This window comes from Eucyclogobius newberryi, unplaced genomic scaffold (genome assembly GCF_026437365.1).
Source record: "Eucyclogobius newberryi isolate DKJ021-1_F unplaced genomic scaffold, fEucNew1.0.hap1 SCAF_13, whole genome shotgun sequence".
Lineage (NCBI taxonomy): Eukaryota > Metazoa > Chordata > Actinopteri > Gobiiformes > Gobiidae > Eucyclogobius > Eucyclogobius newberryi.
In genome coordinates, this window is record NW_027315757.1 from 25702708 (window position 1) to 25719284 (window position 16577).

General features: G+C 36.3%; 4 protein-coding genes and 1 long non-coding RNA gene across 5 annotated transcripts; all 5 read right to left on the bottom strand.

Annotated features, from left to right (window-relative positions):
- Positions 1–228: 228 nt before the first annotated feature.
- On the bottom strand, positions 229–1806 carry LOC140358312 (hemoglobin embryonic subunit alpha-like). Its single transcript, XM_072443070.1, has 3 exons — positions 1549–1806; positions 1261–1468; positions 229–421 (listed from the first exon to the last, which is right to left on the bottom strand). The coding sequence occupies exons 1-3, from the start codon at positions 1641–1643 to the stop codon at positions 293–295; spliced, it is 432 nt and encodes a 143-aa protein (XP_072299171.1). The 5' UTR covers positions 1644–1806; the 3' UTR covers positions 229–292.
- Positions 1807–3292: 1486 nt separating this feature from the next.
- On the bottom strand, positions 3293–3799 carry LOC140358309 (uncharacterized). The gene is made up of 3 exons (XR_011926704.1): positions 3677–3799; positions 3476–3614; positions 3293–3379 (listed from the first exon to the last, which is right to left on the bottom strand). It is a non-coding gene; the product is annotated as an uncharacterized lncRNA (long non-coding RNA).
- Positions 3800–3916: 117 nt separating this feature from the next.
- Positions 3917–10362, bottom strand: LOC140358796 (sperm flagellar protein 2-like). Its single transcript, XM_072443845.1, has 23 exons — positions 10261–10362; positions 9788–9890; positions 9422–9674; positions 9177–9341; positions 8638–8702; positions 8311–8518; positions 8043–8231; positions 7710–7897; positions 6967–7114; positions 6689–6893; positions 6546–6619; positions 6426–6462; positions 6322–6356; positions 6150–6253; positions 5862–6064; positions 5758–5788; positions 5527–5678; positions 5221–5285; positions 4967–5094; positions 4753–4879; positions 4544–4681; positions 4334–4431; positions 3917–3971 (listed from the first exon to the last, which is right to left on the bottom strand). Exons 1-23 carry the CDS (start codon positions 10316–10318, stop codon positions 3917–3919), a joined length of 2829 nt encoding a protein of 942 aa, XP_072299946.1. The 5' UTR covers positions 10319–10362.
- A 2446-nt stretch (positions 10363–12808) lies between these two features.
- Positions 12809–13510, bottom strand: LOC140358310 (hemoglobin embryonic subunit alpha-like). The gene is made up of 3 exons (XM_072443068.1): positions 13389–13510; positions 13078–13285; positions 12809–13003 (listed from the first exon to the last, which is right to left on the bottom strand). The coding sequence occupies exons 1-3, from the start codon at positions 13484–13486 to the stop codon at positions 12875–12877; spliced, it is 435 nt and encodes a 144-aa protein (XP_072299169.1). The 5' UTR covers positions 13487–13510; the 3' UTR covers positions 12809–12874.
- A 2068-nt stretch (positions 13511–15578) lies between these two features.
- Positions 15579–16315, bottom strand: LOC140358311 (hemoglobin subunit alpha-1-like). Its single transcript, XM_072443069.1, has 3 exons — positions 16156–16315; positions 15859–16066; positions 15579–15747 (listed from the first exon to the last, which is right to left on the bottom strand). The coding sequence occupies exons 1-3, from the start codon at positions 16251–16253 to the stop codon at positions 15619–15621; spliced, it is 435 nt and encodes a 144-aa protein (XP_072299170.1). The 5' UTR covers positions 16254–16315; the 3' UTR covers positions 15579–15618.
- Between the last annotated feature and the right edge of the window lie 262 nt (positions 16316–16577).

The following is a 16577-nucleotide window of genomic DNA, read 5'->3' on the forward strand; positions in this document are numbered from 1 at the left end:
AAGCAATAAAATTTCCATGGAGACAAGCAGGCAGGGGACCTTCCACCAGAAAAGTTACATAGTGCATCTTTAAATTGTAAGCAGTCTTCTTCTGTATTGCCTTGTAATTCAATTAAACAATGAAACAGTAAACAGAAATGTATCATAGGAAATATATTCTGAAATAGGCTCTAACACTTACAACTACTTCTAACAATAAACCACTGAAAAAAGAGAGAAAAATACATATTTTCATTTGCTTATTTATTTTATGACATTCAGAGTATTGATATCTGCAGCTGCCTTCTCCAGTTTATCTGTACTTCTCAGCCAGGGCACGGGCCAAAGCCTGGATGAACTTGTCAACAGCCACATGGGTCTCAGGGGGGAAGTCATCAGGAAAGTTCATAGCAAAGACAATCATGAGGCAGTGGCCCAGGAGCTGAAATAATAAAGTGTGTGAGTCAAGTGTATTTATTTTTTCAACAAAATGCTGCCGTTATAATTATTCAAGGCACTTTAGGATAAAGTTGTGGGGTAAATATGTGGGGAGGATTATGTAATGTCTAAAGAGAAGACGGCGTACTTCCCAGATATATGTCGTGAGCAGGACTAACAATAGTATAGCAAAATAGTCCCCACAGATATATTAGTTCCCAAAACGACACTTGATGCACACGATAATTAAAAAAAATAGAAGCCAATATAACATTTTCAACTTGATCAGCCATAAAGTATAATAATTTATAAAAAAAATCATAGAATTTGGCTAGAATTATGTGTCAAATTAAACCATTATGTGATCATATCAGTAGCAGTAATAGCAATGGTAGTAATAATTGATTTAGTACTTGTTTGTTTTTTTCTCTCGAGCAATTGATCAACAATCATTTCATATATTTTGTAATGTACATAAAGTATTTAAACTTGACAAAAGTAAGAAAAATATAAATAAATTAATCTTGAATATATAATTAACATACTTAAATTATAATATTGATAACTTTTTTATTATTAATTATCGCAGTAGTTGTATAGCAATAATAGTAGTATGATAGTCATATAAAAATAGTAATAAGTACTATGCAAAGCTGGATTGTGGAAATGGCAAAAATAGTTGCTTATTAGGAGAGCTGTAGTCATATGTGGATTTCAGTTTTTTGCTTATAAGCATTATAGTAGTATTTCCTTGTCATGTTCAAAAGGTGCTACTAAAACTCATGAATACTCATATAAACAGTGTAATGGGTATGTATGTGCCAACATAAAAAAACATAGTACCTTGAAGTTGACGGGGTCGACACGCAGGGTGAAGGCATGCAGCTCGCTCAGGCTCAAGAGACCAGTAGTCAGGTCATCGATATTGGCCACGGCTAAAGCCACTCCACCCATAATAGTCCTTCCATGCTTCTTCACCTGAGGAGAGGCTGGGGTAACATCCTTCCAGTGAGCGAAGTAGGTCTTGGTCTGAGGGTATGTTGCGATCAGCCTAGTACAAAAAAGAAATACATTTGATCAGTCCACATTGTTGAATCATACAGTACTAAATTATGTTCAAAAAGGTTTTACCTGGACAGGGAATCGGCACCAATGTCGTCAGCCTTGCTCGAGATCTTGGCCCAGAAGGCCTTGACTACAGCCTTATCCTTGGCGTTGAGACTCATCTTGATTGATTGGAGAGCTTCTGAATTAGATTCAGAGGCATTTGAGAAGGGGTTTTTATACAAGACAGGGAGCCTGGCACACCCATTACCCCAAGGAGATATGTCGTGTGGCACTTGGATGGGCTCCAGAATTTGAAGCAGTTTGAGAGAGATAAATCCCTGAGAATATTTTTGAACCTCAAATTTGAAATTGAATTTGAAAGCTGTTTACATATATATATATATATATATATATATATATATATATATATATATATATATATATATACATATACACACACACACACACAATAGGTAGAAATTGAACATTATCATCATACTATACCATAATACCATAAAATATTACAAATAAACATAATCAGCAGTGCGTAATCACACACAATAACCTATATACTGATCAAGAACATACATATAAACACAAGAGAATAAATATAAAATGTATCAAGCTGTACTGTATGTATTGTATCATAGATGGACAAACTGACTTGATATGAATGTCATCAATATTGTTGTATTTTATTGTTTGTGTCCTACAATTATTATTTTATCTTAATTTTACATATTTGTATTTTATTGTTTGTGTCCTACAATTATTATTTTATCTTAATTTTACATATATTTTATATAAATCTATTATACAAAATTGTGGGTCGTTCAAGGTTAAGATTGTGTCCGAAATGTGTTTAGGGCTTATCTGCACTAAAGGGGTGGATCCACGAAGGCCACAAAACTTCAAGATAACTCCTTTTACGTTCACAGACCTTATTTGACTCTGCAGCCGTGCAAGTCAGCTAGTATATTTACTATCACCAGACTTTTACCCCATTACTTACATTTCTGTCATTTACATTTTGAACAGTAACATTTTGTGCTATGGGAAGGGCTCTGCACACCTAAGTAGGCGACAGGTGCGTTGGAGTAAGTGCTGAGCTTCCCTCTCTTGATCCAATTTATTGGGTACGTTTTGGTCAGTCGATCTTCATCAGTATTATGATACATTCAGAGATGTTAACACATATATCAGGTATGATGAAGGTCTACTGACCAATGTGAGTGGGATTTTTTCTTCCTTGAAGATCAGTGACTTTTTAAAATAATTTTTAGCTCGTCTCTTTTTAGCTCTCTCTAATATGAGTTTGAAGTTTGGAAGACAAACTATTCACACTTTTGGTAGGTTGTCCTAATCAAGAATTATATTAATTTGAATTGGATATTTTAAACTAGTGGTTCAAGTTCAGTTCACAAGATTTAACTATATTTACAGAATGTTGCAAAAAAGGTAAGTAGAAAGTAGTCATATCTGGCATCACACCAAAATCACATCAAAAATGTGGCTAACTGTACGATTTGGTGATTAATTCAGTGTATTGACACATTACATTTGGCACCGTTCCTAGGAAATAATGTTTTTTTAAGATAGGCTTTTGTACAAGAGTGCCCTCCTGTGGACTAAAGACACACCAAATAATGCCACATTCATACGTGTATAGTCACATTTAAATTTATTCCTGGTCAAATTTGATTTTACACTGTGTAACAAGTGGTACAACCCCAGAATTGCTGTTCAGAGTCTGAAAAAAATAAGTAGAGATCTGTTTAGGAAAACACAACAGACTAAAATAAAATGATATACTGTATTGACTGTTCAACATAAAGTACTTGCCAGATCAAGCCCATTCTGGAGTTTAGGATCAGACTCCATGTGGTGGCGCACTGCTTCTGCCACCTGGTCAATACTGTGAAAATCATACACAATAACATAGCTAATAATTTCAATTTCCTTTTTACCAAATAAGGAATGTTACCACACATACTAGAACTGCACCACAAACCTCTTCATTTCTGCAATAAACTGTTCTTTTACAAACTCCTCCATAGTATTAAGCACTAGATCAGCTCTGCTCTGGAGGGAATTCTGCATTTTAAAACTGTGGGCTTTTATTAGAGCTATGCGCGCCTTTGTAGCATCCCCTAGAAAACACACACTGATGAAAATAAGCCAACATGATAAGAACAATTCATAGTTATTTTACCTTCTTGATGTAGTGCTGCTAAATATTCATCATATACACTATTCTGAACCGTGGTGTCAATAATTGCAGTTTCAGAAACATCTGAATCAGCTTGTTCATGGTCTGAACCCTGATTTGAAGCAGGGAAACCTAAAACAATGCAAAGTAAACCAAAGGGCAATTCGTAGAGGCCAAAATAATGTTTTATAGTAATTAATTTGAAACGGCATTTACTATTTCTGTCTGTGCTCGGACAAGGATTCATCTCTTCTTTGTCCTTTGCCTCTGTATTGAACAGCATGACTTCTGCTGATATCTAAACAGAATAAAAACATATACAAATTACAAACAGTCTTGATCCAACATATTGTCTAAATGTGTTATTTCAACAGAGCAATACCAAATTGCTTATGCATGTGTATGCTTCTTCAGCGTCACAGATACAGGTAAGTAATGGTGCCTTAAAAATACAAACCAAAAAAAGGTATAATAACAAAACCAACAATTATCTTAATAAGTATTTATTAGAATGATTTAAATATTGATGAATTACCTTAGCATGCTTAGTCCTTCCATGTGTTTTTTTCATGCTTAAAGTTGAAGGACATTTTAATGTTGAACAATGCATACTTTATATATAAAATGCATATGTCAACTTGTTTATCGAACATATCTTACCTTTTTTTCTGATCATTGCCAGGGATTGTCTGTTTGCACACGCTCGGATAGAAGGTTTTGAAAATACCAAGTGTGTCCTGAAATCGCTCTACTTCCACCTTCAATAACAAGCACATCTATAAATTACATCTAAAACATGTAGATCAACTGTAATGGCAACTATATTGCCACAATTGACTAGATAGATGTGTGGGGAAATGTTTATTAAACCTGTATGAGTGTTGAGTGGTGTTGCAGTAAATCATTTGTGTAGTCCACCAGACTCTCATTCTCTTTTACATGAGCCACCTTCTGCTCATTTTCTTCTCTACATTTATCACTGACATGCCATAGTTCTTCAAGTAGGTCCTGTCCCAAAAAATCGCAGTGTTATTGAAACATTTTTTTGCCTCATAATGTTTCATCAACATGAGTCTTACGTCTAGTCTTTGCTGAAGTTTGGCCTCGTCTTGCATCACATGAAGACTTTTGTTGTAATCCTTCTGCCAGTGTGAAATCAAATCTTTCTTTGGGTCTGGGCGGTTCATATAAACTTTAAATTCATCTCTGCAAAAGAATATTTAGGTCTTAGATGAGTGAAAAACAATAACAAATCACTTGGAAAGAATTGACGATTATGTTGTATTTCAGTACCTCAAATTGAAGTAGTGCTGGTCAAAGGCAGTATGCTGTAACCTTAACTTTTGAAGCACTGCCTTTACTTTATTTGCATATAATTCACAGACTGTGTCCCAATGGAGGCAGAAAGCTACTGCAAGGCCCTGTTTACAAAGTGTGTTTGATTTATGTGTGAAAGTGAATCCAATACGAGAGACTTATGAATGAAAGCAACAGTAAATACTTTAAAATGTGTTTCTTAAACTTATGTAAATAGAATCTTTTCTTACAAGCGGAAGCGGTTCATCAACAAAAAAGGGTCTGCGTTCATGGTTAGATGATGACTCCAAAGGCCCTTGTGAACAAACACAAGATTCATTAGATTTATTAGGTTCAGGGTATCGAACAAGAATAAAATGTAAGCAATCTTGAGTTCTCCCAGCTCTACGTTTAGGCTGCTATCGGACTTTGTGCTGTTATAAGAGGTTTATCAACATTTAAGACTTCATATTAGCCCAATGTGTTTTAAAAACTGGTGAGATCATGTTCAGTGTAAATCATTTGAGAGTTAAAATTAAATAATACTTTAAAGTTACCTTCTATTGGTTTCTTAACTTGCTGTATGATGGACTCCACTGCTTTGAAAAGCTCTTGCTCATCAACTTCTGCATTCACATGGACCAACATGCTCTGTTTTCCCACAAACCATTCTTCCACTTGTGGCCATGTTTCCTCAAATGCTGCACAGCTTTAATGGAGAGTGAAATTGAATACAATTATTCATATTTTATTGTATTTATTTAAACATTGCCTCCATTTTATATTACCTGCTTGAAATCACAGCCAGGTCGTCCTCATCTAGCAAGAAAGTGAGAGTTTTATCAAACGTTAGGTGTTAGGCCCATAAATGAGACCCATTACTTGAACAGACCTGTTTGTTTTGCTGCTCGTGATGCAACACATTCATTTGAAACGTCTAAAATCAAAACCAAGTCCAGAGCGGGAGCCGAGACTCCAGGTTTAACTTCACCAACGTCTTCGACAGAACCTCCGAGGGCTTTCTCCAGCAAATGTGCCTGGACGATGTCCTCTGGAAACCCATCCAGGATCCAGCCAGAGTTAGCAGGAAGTTGTCTGTTGTTTTAATACAGAGACGTAACTACCGTCTATTTGATGTTATAAGTTAGTCATATGTGTTCAATTTACTGTACGAGCCTACCTGATGGTCTCTGTTATAATTTCCACCAGTAGCTCAGCGGGGACTGCTTTCCCTTCTGTCATCACTTTGTTTGCAGCTTCCCCAAGCAAGGGCCATTTCGCTAACTGGAAAGAGAGCAAATTAATACAAATTGTACTTTTTGTATACACTTTTGAATGTTTTGAACTCTCACCTTAGTGTCTGTAACTTCCTCTGTAGGATCTTGATCTGAAAATAAAACGTAAAGCTAGTAGAAGTAGGACACTTGGGTCGTTTATGTATTTGAGTATTACCTACCATCTTTGACGGGAGGACTTGACTGTTGATCTGTATCCTAAAAAAACAGGTATGCTCTAGTCTAGTATTTGGTGTCAGTAAATGTAACAATAAAAACCTGTAACAATCCATTAGGTTTACCTTATATTTACTGTGATATACATTGATCACCTCCTCAACCAGATTGTCAGTGGATAGGACGTACAAACCATGGGCTGTGTGTGGAAATGAATGCAACCATTAAATTAAGTTCAGTGTTTTTTTTAAAGGTCTTTGTGGTTTACCTTGTGCAATCTTATCCAAACAAGTGGTCTTCCCTGAGCAGGACTTTCCCAGGAGACAGGCTTTGAAGATGAAGTGAGGAAAGGAAGGAGGTGGATGCACAGTGTTCTTCATTTGCACAATCATATGGTCAAAAATCTTGCGGTTAGTTGGTGGTTTCTCAGTCAGTTGAGCGTCTTCAGGCCACGCCCACTCACCAACCATATTCTAAAAGGAAAGATATAAGCAAATATTATATAAAGTGTTCAAGACATTCATTGACAAAATAAAAAATCCAAACCTTGTATTCTTCAAAGTCGAGTTTGTTCAGTTCGTCCTGCTTACGAAGCTCCAGAGGATCGATCTGCTTGTCTTCTTCATTCTCATAAAGAGGAAGACCACAGAGCAGGAACTCCTTCCACTCTTTCATCTGTTTCTCTGGGATAAGACTAAACAAAGGATAAATATCAGACCAGCAATATTGTTTTTGACTTGTCTTAGTTTGATATTTTTATATAATGTTGCTGTATAAACCTCTTAAAACTTGTGTGTCACACTAGGTTGGTGTCAATAATTACTATATCAACTCTGCATTTAATAAATTATCATGAGTATTGCTTTTAGGGCTCAATACTTTTTCCTATCTTTTGTAGTAGGGTTATCATTTGAGCAGTGCAGTGTAACATATCTATAACTCATTAGAGACTAGTAGTGTATTCTTTTTAGTTTATTTTATATTAGTTATGTTTCTTACAATATAATTAATTTACAAAGGATTTACTGGTATTATTCTGTTTAGAGTAATTGTAGTATAAAATATACAAATTGTTGTTCATTGACATATTTTTCAGCAATATTTGTTATCGAGACTAAGCTTTACAATACGAGCCAAATTAAATGCTAACAAATGCTTTGGCTGAATTGTATTTTATTTTAGTCTCCCATCCAGCTCAGTATTTGCTAACAAAAAAAAAAAAAAAAACATGAGGAACTACAACAACCTACTATCCTATGGTGTGTTGGCTTTACTGTTGGACATTGTACCTGTCGGTGAGAAGACGATAATCTCCAGCTTTAGTGGCCAAGTCCACGATCTGTCCCAGGATTTCTTTGCAGATGCTGAAGTGTTTAAAATATCTCTTCTGTTTTCGCTCTGCAGAAAGTTTATTACAAATGCCCAGCTTGCTCTGGATCACTGCTGCATGGGCAAGTCTTTCCTGACGGGCTAGGGCCTACGTTTGAACAAGATTCAAATGATTTAATACAGATGGATTTCATTTAAAAACTCAAAAGGCAATTTTGTGGAAATTCATAATCATATAAAATGTAAATTAGCATATGATATGTTGTAGTGTATATTTTATGGGATCACATTACCGCTTCTCTCTCTAATGCCTCTTGAAATTCTTTCTCCCTCTTCTCTGCAAACTGCTGCTGTCGAATCAAGTTATTCTTCACGAACACTTCCTTCTGTGCGCGGACCTGGAGAAGCTGTGCCACAAAGTGCTTCTCTATTTTGGTCTGTCGGGTCAAACGCTTCACCAAGGACTCCTCCATATATTCGTCCTGGGCCAAAACAACACCATGGAAAACGGAATTAGTGACTAAAGTAAATGACGACTGGAAGGATACGTGTGGCATTCACCTGCTCAGCTAGTCGGGCTTTTGACTGTTCCATAAGAAACAGAACTGCTCTCTTCTCCCTCTGTTTTTGAGTGAATGATTCCTCCTTTAGTCTATGTCGGATCTGCTCAATGTACTCAATGGGCTGCTTGGAATCAATATCTTTAACATTGATAGCTTCAGACTTTGATTCTTCCAGGTTAAAGTTGCTGCAAAGATGGAAAATCAGACTTGAATCACACATAAATGAGTTAAGATTAACTAAAACACTCAATTATGCTCTTCAGTAAATGTGTCATATTTATTGCTACCAAACAAAACATTTAAATGTATTTCATTTTCATCAAACCTTGAAGCAGAAAGAGCGAACTTCCTTTTGTTTTCTTCAAACTTTTTAATTTCATTTTGGAGAATCTGGAAAAACACACACACACACACACACACACACAAACAAACACACACACACACGCGCACACACACACACAATTTCACTAATACATACTGTTTTCAATTTAAAGAGTGATGAAATAGATTTAATGTTACGCTTTAAAATTATCTCGTATTCGCGCCCCCACACCCCCCCCTTTTGGGAACCACTGTTATAGACGACCACCACCTGAGCAAATGTGGCACCAACACCAACACCAACACCAACCCTTAGCTGGATATATTTTCTAATAAAGCATTGTGTAGTAGTGTTGTACCTGTGCCTGTATTTCTCTTCTATGTTGCTCTTCTTGCTTTTTTAGAACCTTTGCTTCTTGAACAGTGGTGTTCTGTACAAAAATCACAATTAATGCTATAGCTGGTTCGACAATGCAGCAAGTGTTGGACGCACCAACCAAGCAGTACGTATCAAAAAAGTTAAACAACACTATGATATATTACCAAACGCATTCTTCTTTTAGTTTTTTCCTTGAATGAAAGAGGTTTATTTTGTTGAGCAGCATCGGTCTCTAGCAATTTAAAGTGGAATTGTTGTTCTTCGTCCTGGACGTACCGAGAAAATTGACCAGGTTTGATATCTTCAAAGTCAAATCCACTGTGCAGCTTCTGAACAGCACACATGGAAAGAGAGCACAGAGCAGTAAGTAATGTTCAAATTCCGTTTCGTTAAGACATCACCCACAGACCTTGCAGTACTGGATTTGCTCTTTCATGCGCAGACGTGTAGATGGAGCATTTGGGATCATGTCTGCAACAGATCCTCCAAAGACTCCTTTCTTTTTCTGTTCCAATGCGACATATAGCTCATAAATGAGATGTGAGGCAACAGCTGGCTTTCTCTCCATCAGCTCCTGGGCAGTGGTTTCATCAATTGACATCCCGATCATCTGTAAAGATGGCTTAAGGCGGCTGAAGTTGTTTGCCTTTGAAGACTTGTTACTTAAAAAAAACAAAAACAAATAACTGTCATTTTTATGTGTAAATAGCTGGATTGAAAGCAACATTAACATTATGACACACCAAGTAATTGTTCATATGACTACTGTACTTACTTATCGTTGTTAAACATATCAAAGTCAGTTTGCAGGCGATATTTATGCAGAATCTCTCCAATGAGGTATCCATTAGAAAAATCTCTGGGAAAGGTTTTTGGCTCTGTTAAGATTTGGTGAAGAAACTCAGTGTCAAAATGGATGAATCACGTTATGCTGGTATAACACAGTAGACCTGTACATTACTAAAATAAATAAATGCATCTACCAACGATTAAAAAAACCCACATGATAACTTTTGAATGGGCAAAAGTCCTAAAAATATCAACAACAAATATCACCTAAAACCAGGAAGTCATACATATCCAACTTCTGCACTAACTTAATCACCTGTGCAAGGCTAACTATATGGAAGGAAAAATAATAACGTGGATATTAACTTTATAAATCTATCCTCATTTGAGTTTAATGTTATATTTTAAATTAACATTCATTGTTTTTGAGTGTAGATTCATGCAGGTTAAGTAGCTTACCAACTACTAGAGAGAGGCGCAGCTCCTTATTCAGCCACTTGCACAATTTGTAACTCATTTTAATTTAATCCTGACAAAAACGCTTTATTTTTTAGGCGAACATTGTACGTGACTCATACCACTGTGTTTATGTCTATGTCGTCGTTGTTTTTGTTTTTGTTGTTGTTGTTTTTGTTGTTTTCAATGGCGACAGGGAGCCAACTGCAAAGGTGCATTTACCGCCATCTACTTTATTCTTTAGACTTTATGGCGGGAGGACAGTCTTCAAAACCCACGGGATCAAAGCGGAAAAGAATCAAATGCGCACATTCTCTTCGCGTATGCTTTAAATCGTCAGAGATCTAGGAAAGAACAAATAAAGAATTCAATTTTGTCCGGTTACTGTTACTAGCGCATGACATTTGCATCACTGTTTTCCATACATTTGTAAAATGGATCAATAGTGCATTCATTGATATGACAAACCTTGTTTGAGAACACACTTTGCGAAGCTCTGGCCTTAACGTGAATTCCAGGCGCTGCGTCGCTGTCATGGTTACGGGGTTGCCAGGTTGGGAGTCAGGCTGCGGGAGACGTTTTGCTTAAACTTTTTGATGTCCGTGTAGTTGACGTCGGCTGTCGGGTTGTTGTAGTGTTGTCGTGTTAACAAGTGTACACAAGTCACATAACAAAGTCTGAGGAATAAAGTCTGGCGGTAATGCAACACTTGGATGCCAACCGCCATAAACAACAACAACAACAACAACAACAACAACACAAGTCACATAAATTAGATTAAATTATATTAGACTTTATTCTTCCTGTAGAGAAATATTTCCTCTGCGTTTGACCCTTCCTTTAATGCCACTGGGGCAACTGATCACGAGCAGCCCGGGACCCGTCTCTTGTTAATCAGGGTGATGTAGTTAATTATAATGATGGAAAATGTTACTCCATAATAACGTTATAACTCATCTAAGCTGAAAAGCAGAGGGGACCGAGCATTCTCTGTGGCGGGGCCCAGGCTCTGGAACAGCCTCTGCATGTTTAGAGCTGCTGAGACTCTAGAGCAGTTTAAATCCTTGATAAACACCAACTGAGATGAGTCATTATAGTTTATTCACTTTAATTTGTTGTATATTTGTATGATGGCACTTTGCTGTGCAGCACTTTGGGCTTTTAATGTTGTAAGTTGATCTTCAATAGGTTGTGTTCACGTTTTAGAATTTGGTTAATCTCTATTTTTGTATTAAATGGCCATCTCGTTGCAGGGTTAACACACAGTGAATTGTCTGTATTATTCACTCTCACCAGACCTGTCACCGGGCTCCAGTCACCCGCGACCCCTAAGCAGGAAAGTTTGAAAATTAATAAATTAATGTTTTCATTTTATATGGAAAATATGATCTACTTTGCTGTAAATTGGATAATACCAGAACCAATATTTTACCCATTTAAATGCACTGTAAAATGTTATGTTAAAACACTGGAAAACCTTCTGAATAAAAAAGCATCTTACACATTATCCATATAAATTTAAATTTAAATGTACGTTCTGAATGATTTAATTACCCCTACATAGTTGTGTCATATTACTTTTAATTGTAATGTTATTTTTAATGTCTGTAATAATTTGATTGTAACAAACTAATAAAAATAAAAAATAAAGATAACTTATTTACTGTTTTTGAAAGAAATATCCAAACTAGAAATCCATAAATGTGAATGAACCGTATTATTTGTTTGGGATTGGCTTCACAAACCTGCAATAATCTTATGGTTTAAAAAACAATCACATCTTATGGTTGAATAATGGCACCACTTTCTGAGGCTATTGTTAAATGATTTGACTTTGTATTAATGTTGACAGAGACGAGGGTGAAATTTGTGTCAGTTGTTGTTGCATGTGGACAGGCCCAATAATGACAGATATTAAACAATAAAGGAATATCTTATAGTTGAACCATAAACCAGGTCAACACATTTGCAATCCGACAGTTTCACAGTGAATTCCACCATTATCCTTAACTCAATGTTAAACTATAGGATTCTAGAATATTGTGATGTCTTTTTCACGCATATTTTTGACAAAAATGAATTAAAAGTTGTTGTTTATTTATGCTAAGCTGACTAAACTGGACAACTGAATTTAGCTATTTATAAGTTGTCAACAGAAAAAGTTAGAGAAGAAATTAAAAATCCCAAAAACAAAACTAGTGAAATAGTAGTAAGTCATTATATTCACCTACATATATATATTTGGTTTGCTTAAAGTGAATTCAACACTTGTAACTTTGCTCAAAAATACCCCTTGCCATTTCAGCAGTACTCAAACCACCAGATATACAATTTCAAGTAAGCTTACACGGGGGAAAAAGTGCTCAATGTAAGCCACAGACACTGCTTTCAAAGTAAACTTCACAGATACTTTACACTACCTACCTAAAAGCTGTATTTTCACTTTTGTAAAAATTACTTTCCACCAGCTGATTATAGTAGAGTACAACCCAGTGCAGCAATGCTTAACCTGTGTGTTTTGTTATTTGAAAAAAAAAACAGACTTTAAAACTGTATTTTTGCATTCATTAATTTATTGAGAACTTGATTAAAATGTGTTGTTCTCTTCTGTTAAAGTTTATCTGTACTTCTCTGCCAGAGCCAGAGACAACAAGGCCATAAATTTGTCAAAGGACTTGTGGACCTCAGGGGTAAAATCCTCCGGGAAGAGCATGGCCAAAACCACCATAATGCAGTGGGAGAAGATCTGTCAAAGACAAATAAGTATGTGACAAAGGTTTATGTTATGTGTCCGTCATTTGGTAAGATAGGGATGTTTACCTTGAAGTTTGCAGGATCTACACGGAGAGTGAAAGCGTGCAGCTCACTAAGACTCAAAAGTCCACCCTTCAAGTCGTCAATCATCCCCACAGCGTCACTTACTGCTTTCATAATAGTGATGCCATGCTTGGCAATATTGGTGGAATTGGGGCTGACGTCTTTCCAGTGAGAGAAGTAAATCTTGGTCTGAGGGTACACCATAATCAACCTAAAACACCAAGCAATCAGTTAGTCATCCTACACCACTGACATACACAGCAATAGGCATACATACCATATTTTCTATTATTGTCAGTTTTGGTAGTAATTACCTGGCCAAAGCATCTCTGCCGATGACCTCTGTTTCTAGTCGGCATTTGTCCCAGAACTCCCGGACTCTGGTGATGTCCTTTTCTGAGAGGCTCGTCATTGTGGAATGTCAGAGCTTGTGTTATTAGCGCAACAGTGGGGGCCTTTATGTAAGACAGACTGGATACACCCAAGTTCTAGGAGCTCAGGTCTGTCTAAAGGAAGATAAGAACTGTGGGAGCAACAAAGGGGCCCACAAAATAGTATCTTAACTTAAAAGTCTGGTGGTTCAGTCCTGATCAATATAATAGATCCATGGTCCAGACCCAGTTGACATTTTCTGCATTTATTCCAGTTTGTCCACCATATGATAATTATTTATTGATGATGATATTTTCAGCCAAATTAACATTTCTTAAAAAAAAACGAAATAAGGCATTCTGCTAAATAACCCTAGATATCATTGCTTCAGCTTTGAGAAAGGAAAACCCAACAAATGCTCAACTCTCTGTCAGTCCAGACCTCCTTACAGCAGCTTTACTCCTTCATATATTTACCAAAGAATATCTAGGCAGGATTTGAAATATGCTTTTCCTCTGTGCAGACTTTGTTTCCACTTATAATAAGGAGTAAACTCCGCAACAAAAGCCAAAATGATAAAGTCTCAACTTCGCAAAGAGTCCAGCCAATTGTTTGTACTCCAAAGGCTTCAAGATCAATTTTAGTTCTTGTGTCAGCCATTTTAGGAGCTGGAACAATGCGTTTGTATAATGTCGATTGTGGTCTAAACTTTCAATAGACATTTTGAAACATCTTTAGTTACGATTATTTTAGTTTGTAGGAGTTTGGTCAAATAATTGTTTATTTTGAGATATTTTTATTTGTATGTTTAAAAAAACATTCAGCAGAAAGTTGCATTAAACACAAATATTTTAAAAACAAGCTATTGCCAATTCACTATTACTACTACTCTTGTGCTATAAACAGCACCATACGTATCAGCTGGAACTAGTTCAAGATAATCTTTTCTCTGACTTGTTGCCAACATAATCCTTTTGCACTTATCTATACTATCCTGCTTATGGGTGTAACCTCAGCAAAGGCAGATATATATATATATATATATATATATATATATATATATATATATATATATATATATATATATATATATATATATATATATATATATATACTTCTGTACAGGGGGCTAACATATTAACATATGCTGTAAATTGTGAGAGCATATTTTTTATTGCGCCTTCTCTTATGTCTCAAATGACCAACACAAGGCAACTGTCCCTGTCAGTGGTGCTGACCTGTTCACATATGCGACCTATATTATACTGTATCATTTCAAGTAAACTGTATAATGTAAAAGGTTTATTGGTTTGAGTGTAGTAGCAGTGGCTTAGTGCAGATGTTGTGCCCTTGGCAAGACACTTCAGACACCCTGCCAATGTGTGCAGATTAGCAGCCTTGATTCCAAGGGTTTTAGAGTTTCCGTTGCCAAAGTAATTAAAATTAAAAAACAAAATAATATATCTTTTAACTTGGCTAAAGTCCTCAAAAAAGCACATTTAAACAGAAAGATCAAACCCATGAATACACCACTGCAGAGGTTCCCAACCTGTTATGTCCCCCTAAAGTGTTGCCTCACCACGCACCCTGAATCATGTACCACTGTTTCTTTTAGCATTTATAAATACAACAATTAGTAAATTGCCAATTATAACTATATTGTAATAGTAATTATGTTCTTGTTTTGGGTATATTGATTTTTAAAAATGCACTACACAGAACATTTTATATTCAAATACTATTCAGTTTTACCTTGCTTTTCAATCAGAAATAATTCCAAGACCCCCTGGTGAGTGTACGCAGGTCCCTGAACTCCTAGTTGTGAAAACACTTCACTACTGATCCAAAATCAGAAAATCCTCATAATAGAATATGATCTGTATTTTTTTTTTTAAATGGATATCCTTTTTACTCTTTTACTAGTATATTTACTTAAAGCTTGGACAATCTTTGGAAGCCCCCTGCAGTAACTAAGGTTTACATAACTTTCTAAACTGCTTGGTATGATATATTCATATAGTTGTTTGATCACCATATGTACATAAAATACTACGAACCATAAAATCAAATATGAGGAATTCAAGAGTAAGAAAGTAAAGAACAAATACAAGAAAACTGTTTGTTTGCTTCAATTTCTTTGCTTTATTTTAGCAGTTGATTTTAGCTGCTATTTTATCTGTACTTCTCAGACAGAGCCAGGGCCAGTGCAGCCATGAACTTGTCAAAAGCCATGTGGACCTCAGGAGTGAATTCCTCAGGGAACCTAATGCCAAGAACCACCATGGTGCAGTGGGCCAGGAGCTGCACAAATGGACAATGCAATAAAAAAAACAATAATAATAATAACAACAACAACAACAACAACAACAACAACACGGTCCTACAGTTCAACTGAAAAAGAAAGAAGTTTACCTTGAAGTTAGCAGGGTCCACACGCAGAGTGAAGGCGTGCAGCTCACTAAGGCTCAAAAGTTCTCCTTTTAAGTCATCCATTTGGGTCACTGCTTTAGAAACAGCATTCATAATGATAATGCCGTGTTTGACGATATGGGGAGACCCAGGGGTGACATCGTTCCAGTGAGAAAAGTAGATTTTGGTTTGTGGGTACACCACAATCAGCCTGAAAACACACCAGCCTTTGTTAGCTTCTGTCAAGTATTGTTCAGTTCGGGTAATATTACATAGTATTCAGACCCTTTTGATATTTACCTGTTCAGAGCCTCCCTGCCGATGTCCTCACTGTAAGATGAGGCCATCTTCCAGAAGGTCCTCATCGTTTCTTTGTCTTTTGGGGTAAGGCTCGTCATCTTGACAGTTTGACAGTTGAGATGCTGCTGCTGTTGTTACTGGAGACACTGGCTTTTATACTCTCAATGAGACACACCCATCTTCAGGACGCCTCATCACGTGATGTCAATGCAACAATGAGATGCAGTCCAGGTCATTTCAAGTGATACATGTTTTAGATAAAGATAAAAAAAAGAGTAGCATTTGTTTATTTGTTTAGTTACATGGATCCAATCAGCAGAAAGTCAGTCTTCCTAGGTCCTATTTATATCTGACAAGCACTGCGACTGATTTAAACATTTACTCCAAACACAACCAAACTGGGAAGCAATTAGTTGCCTTAT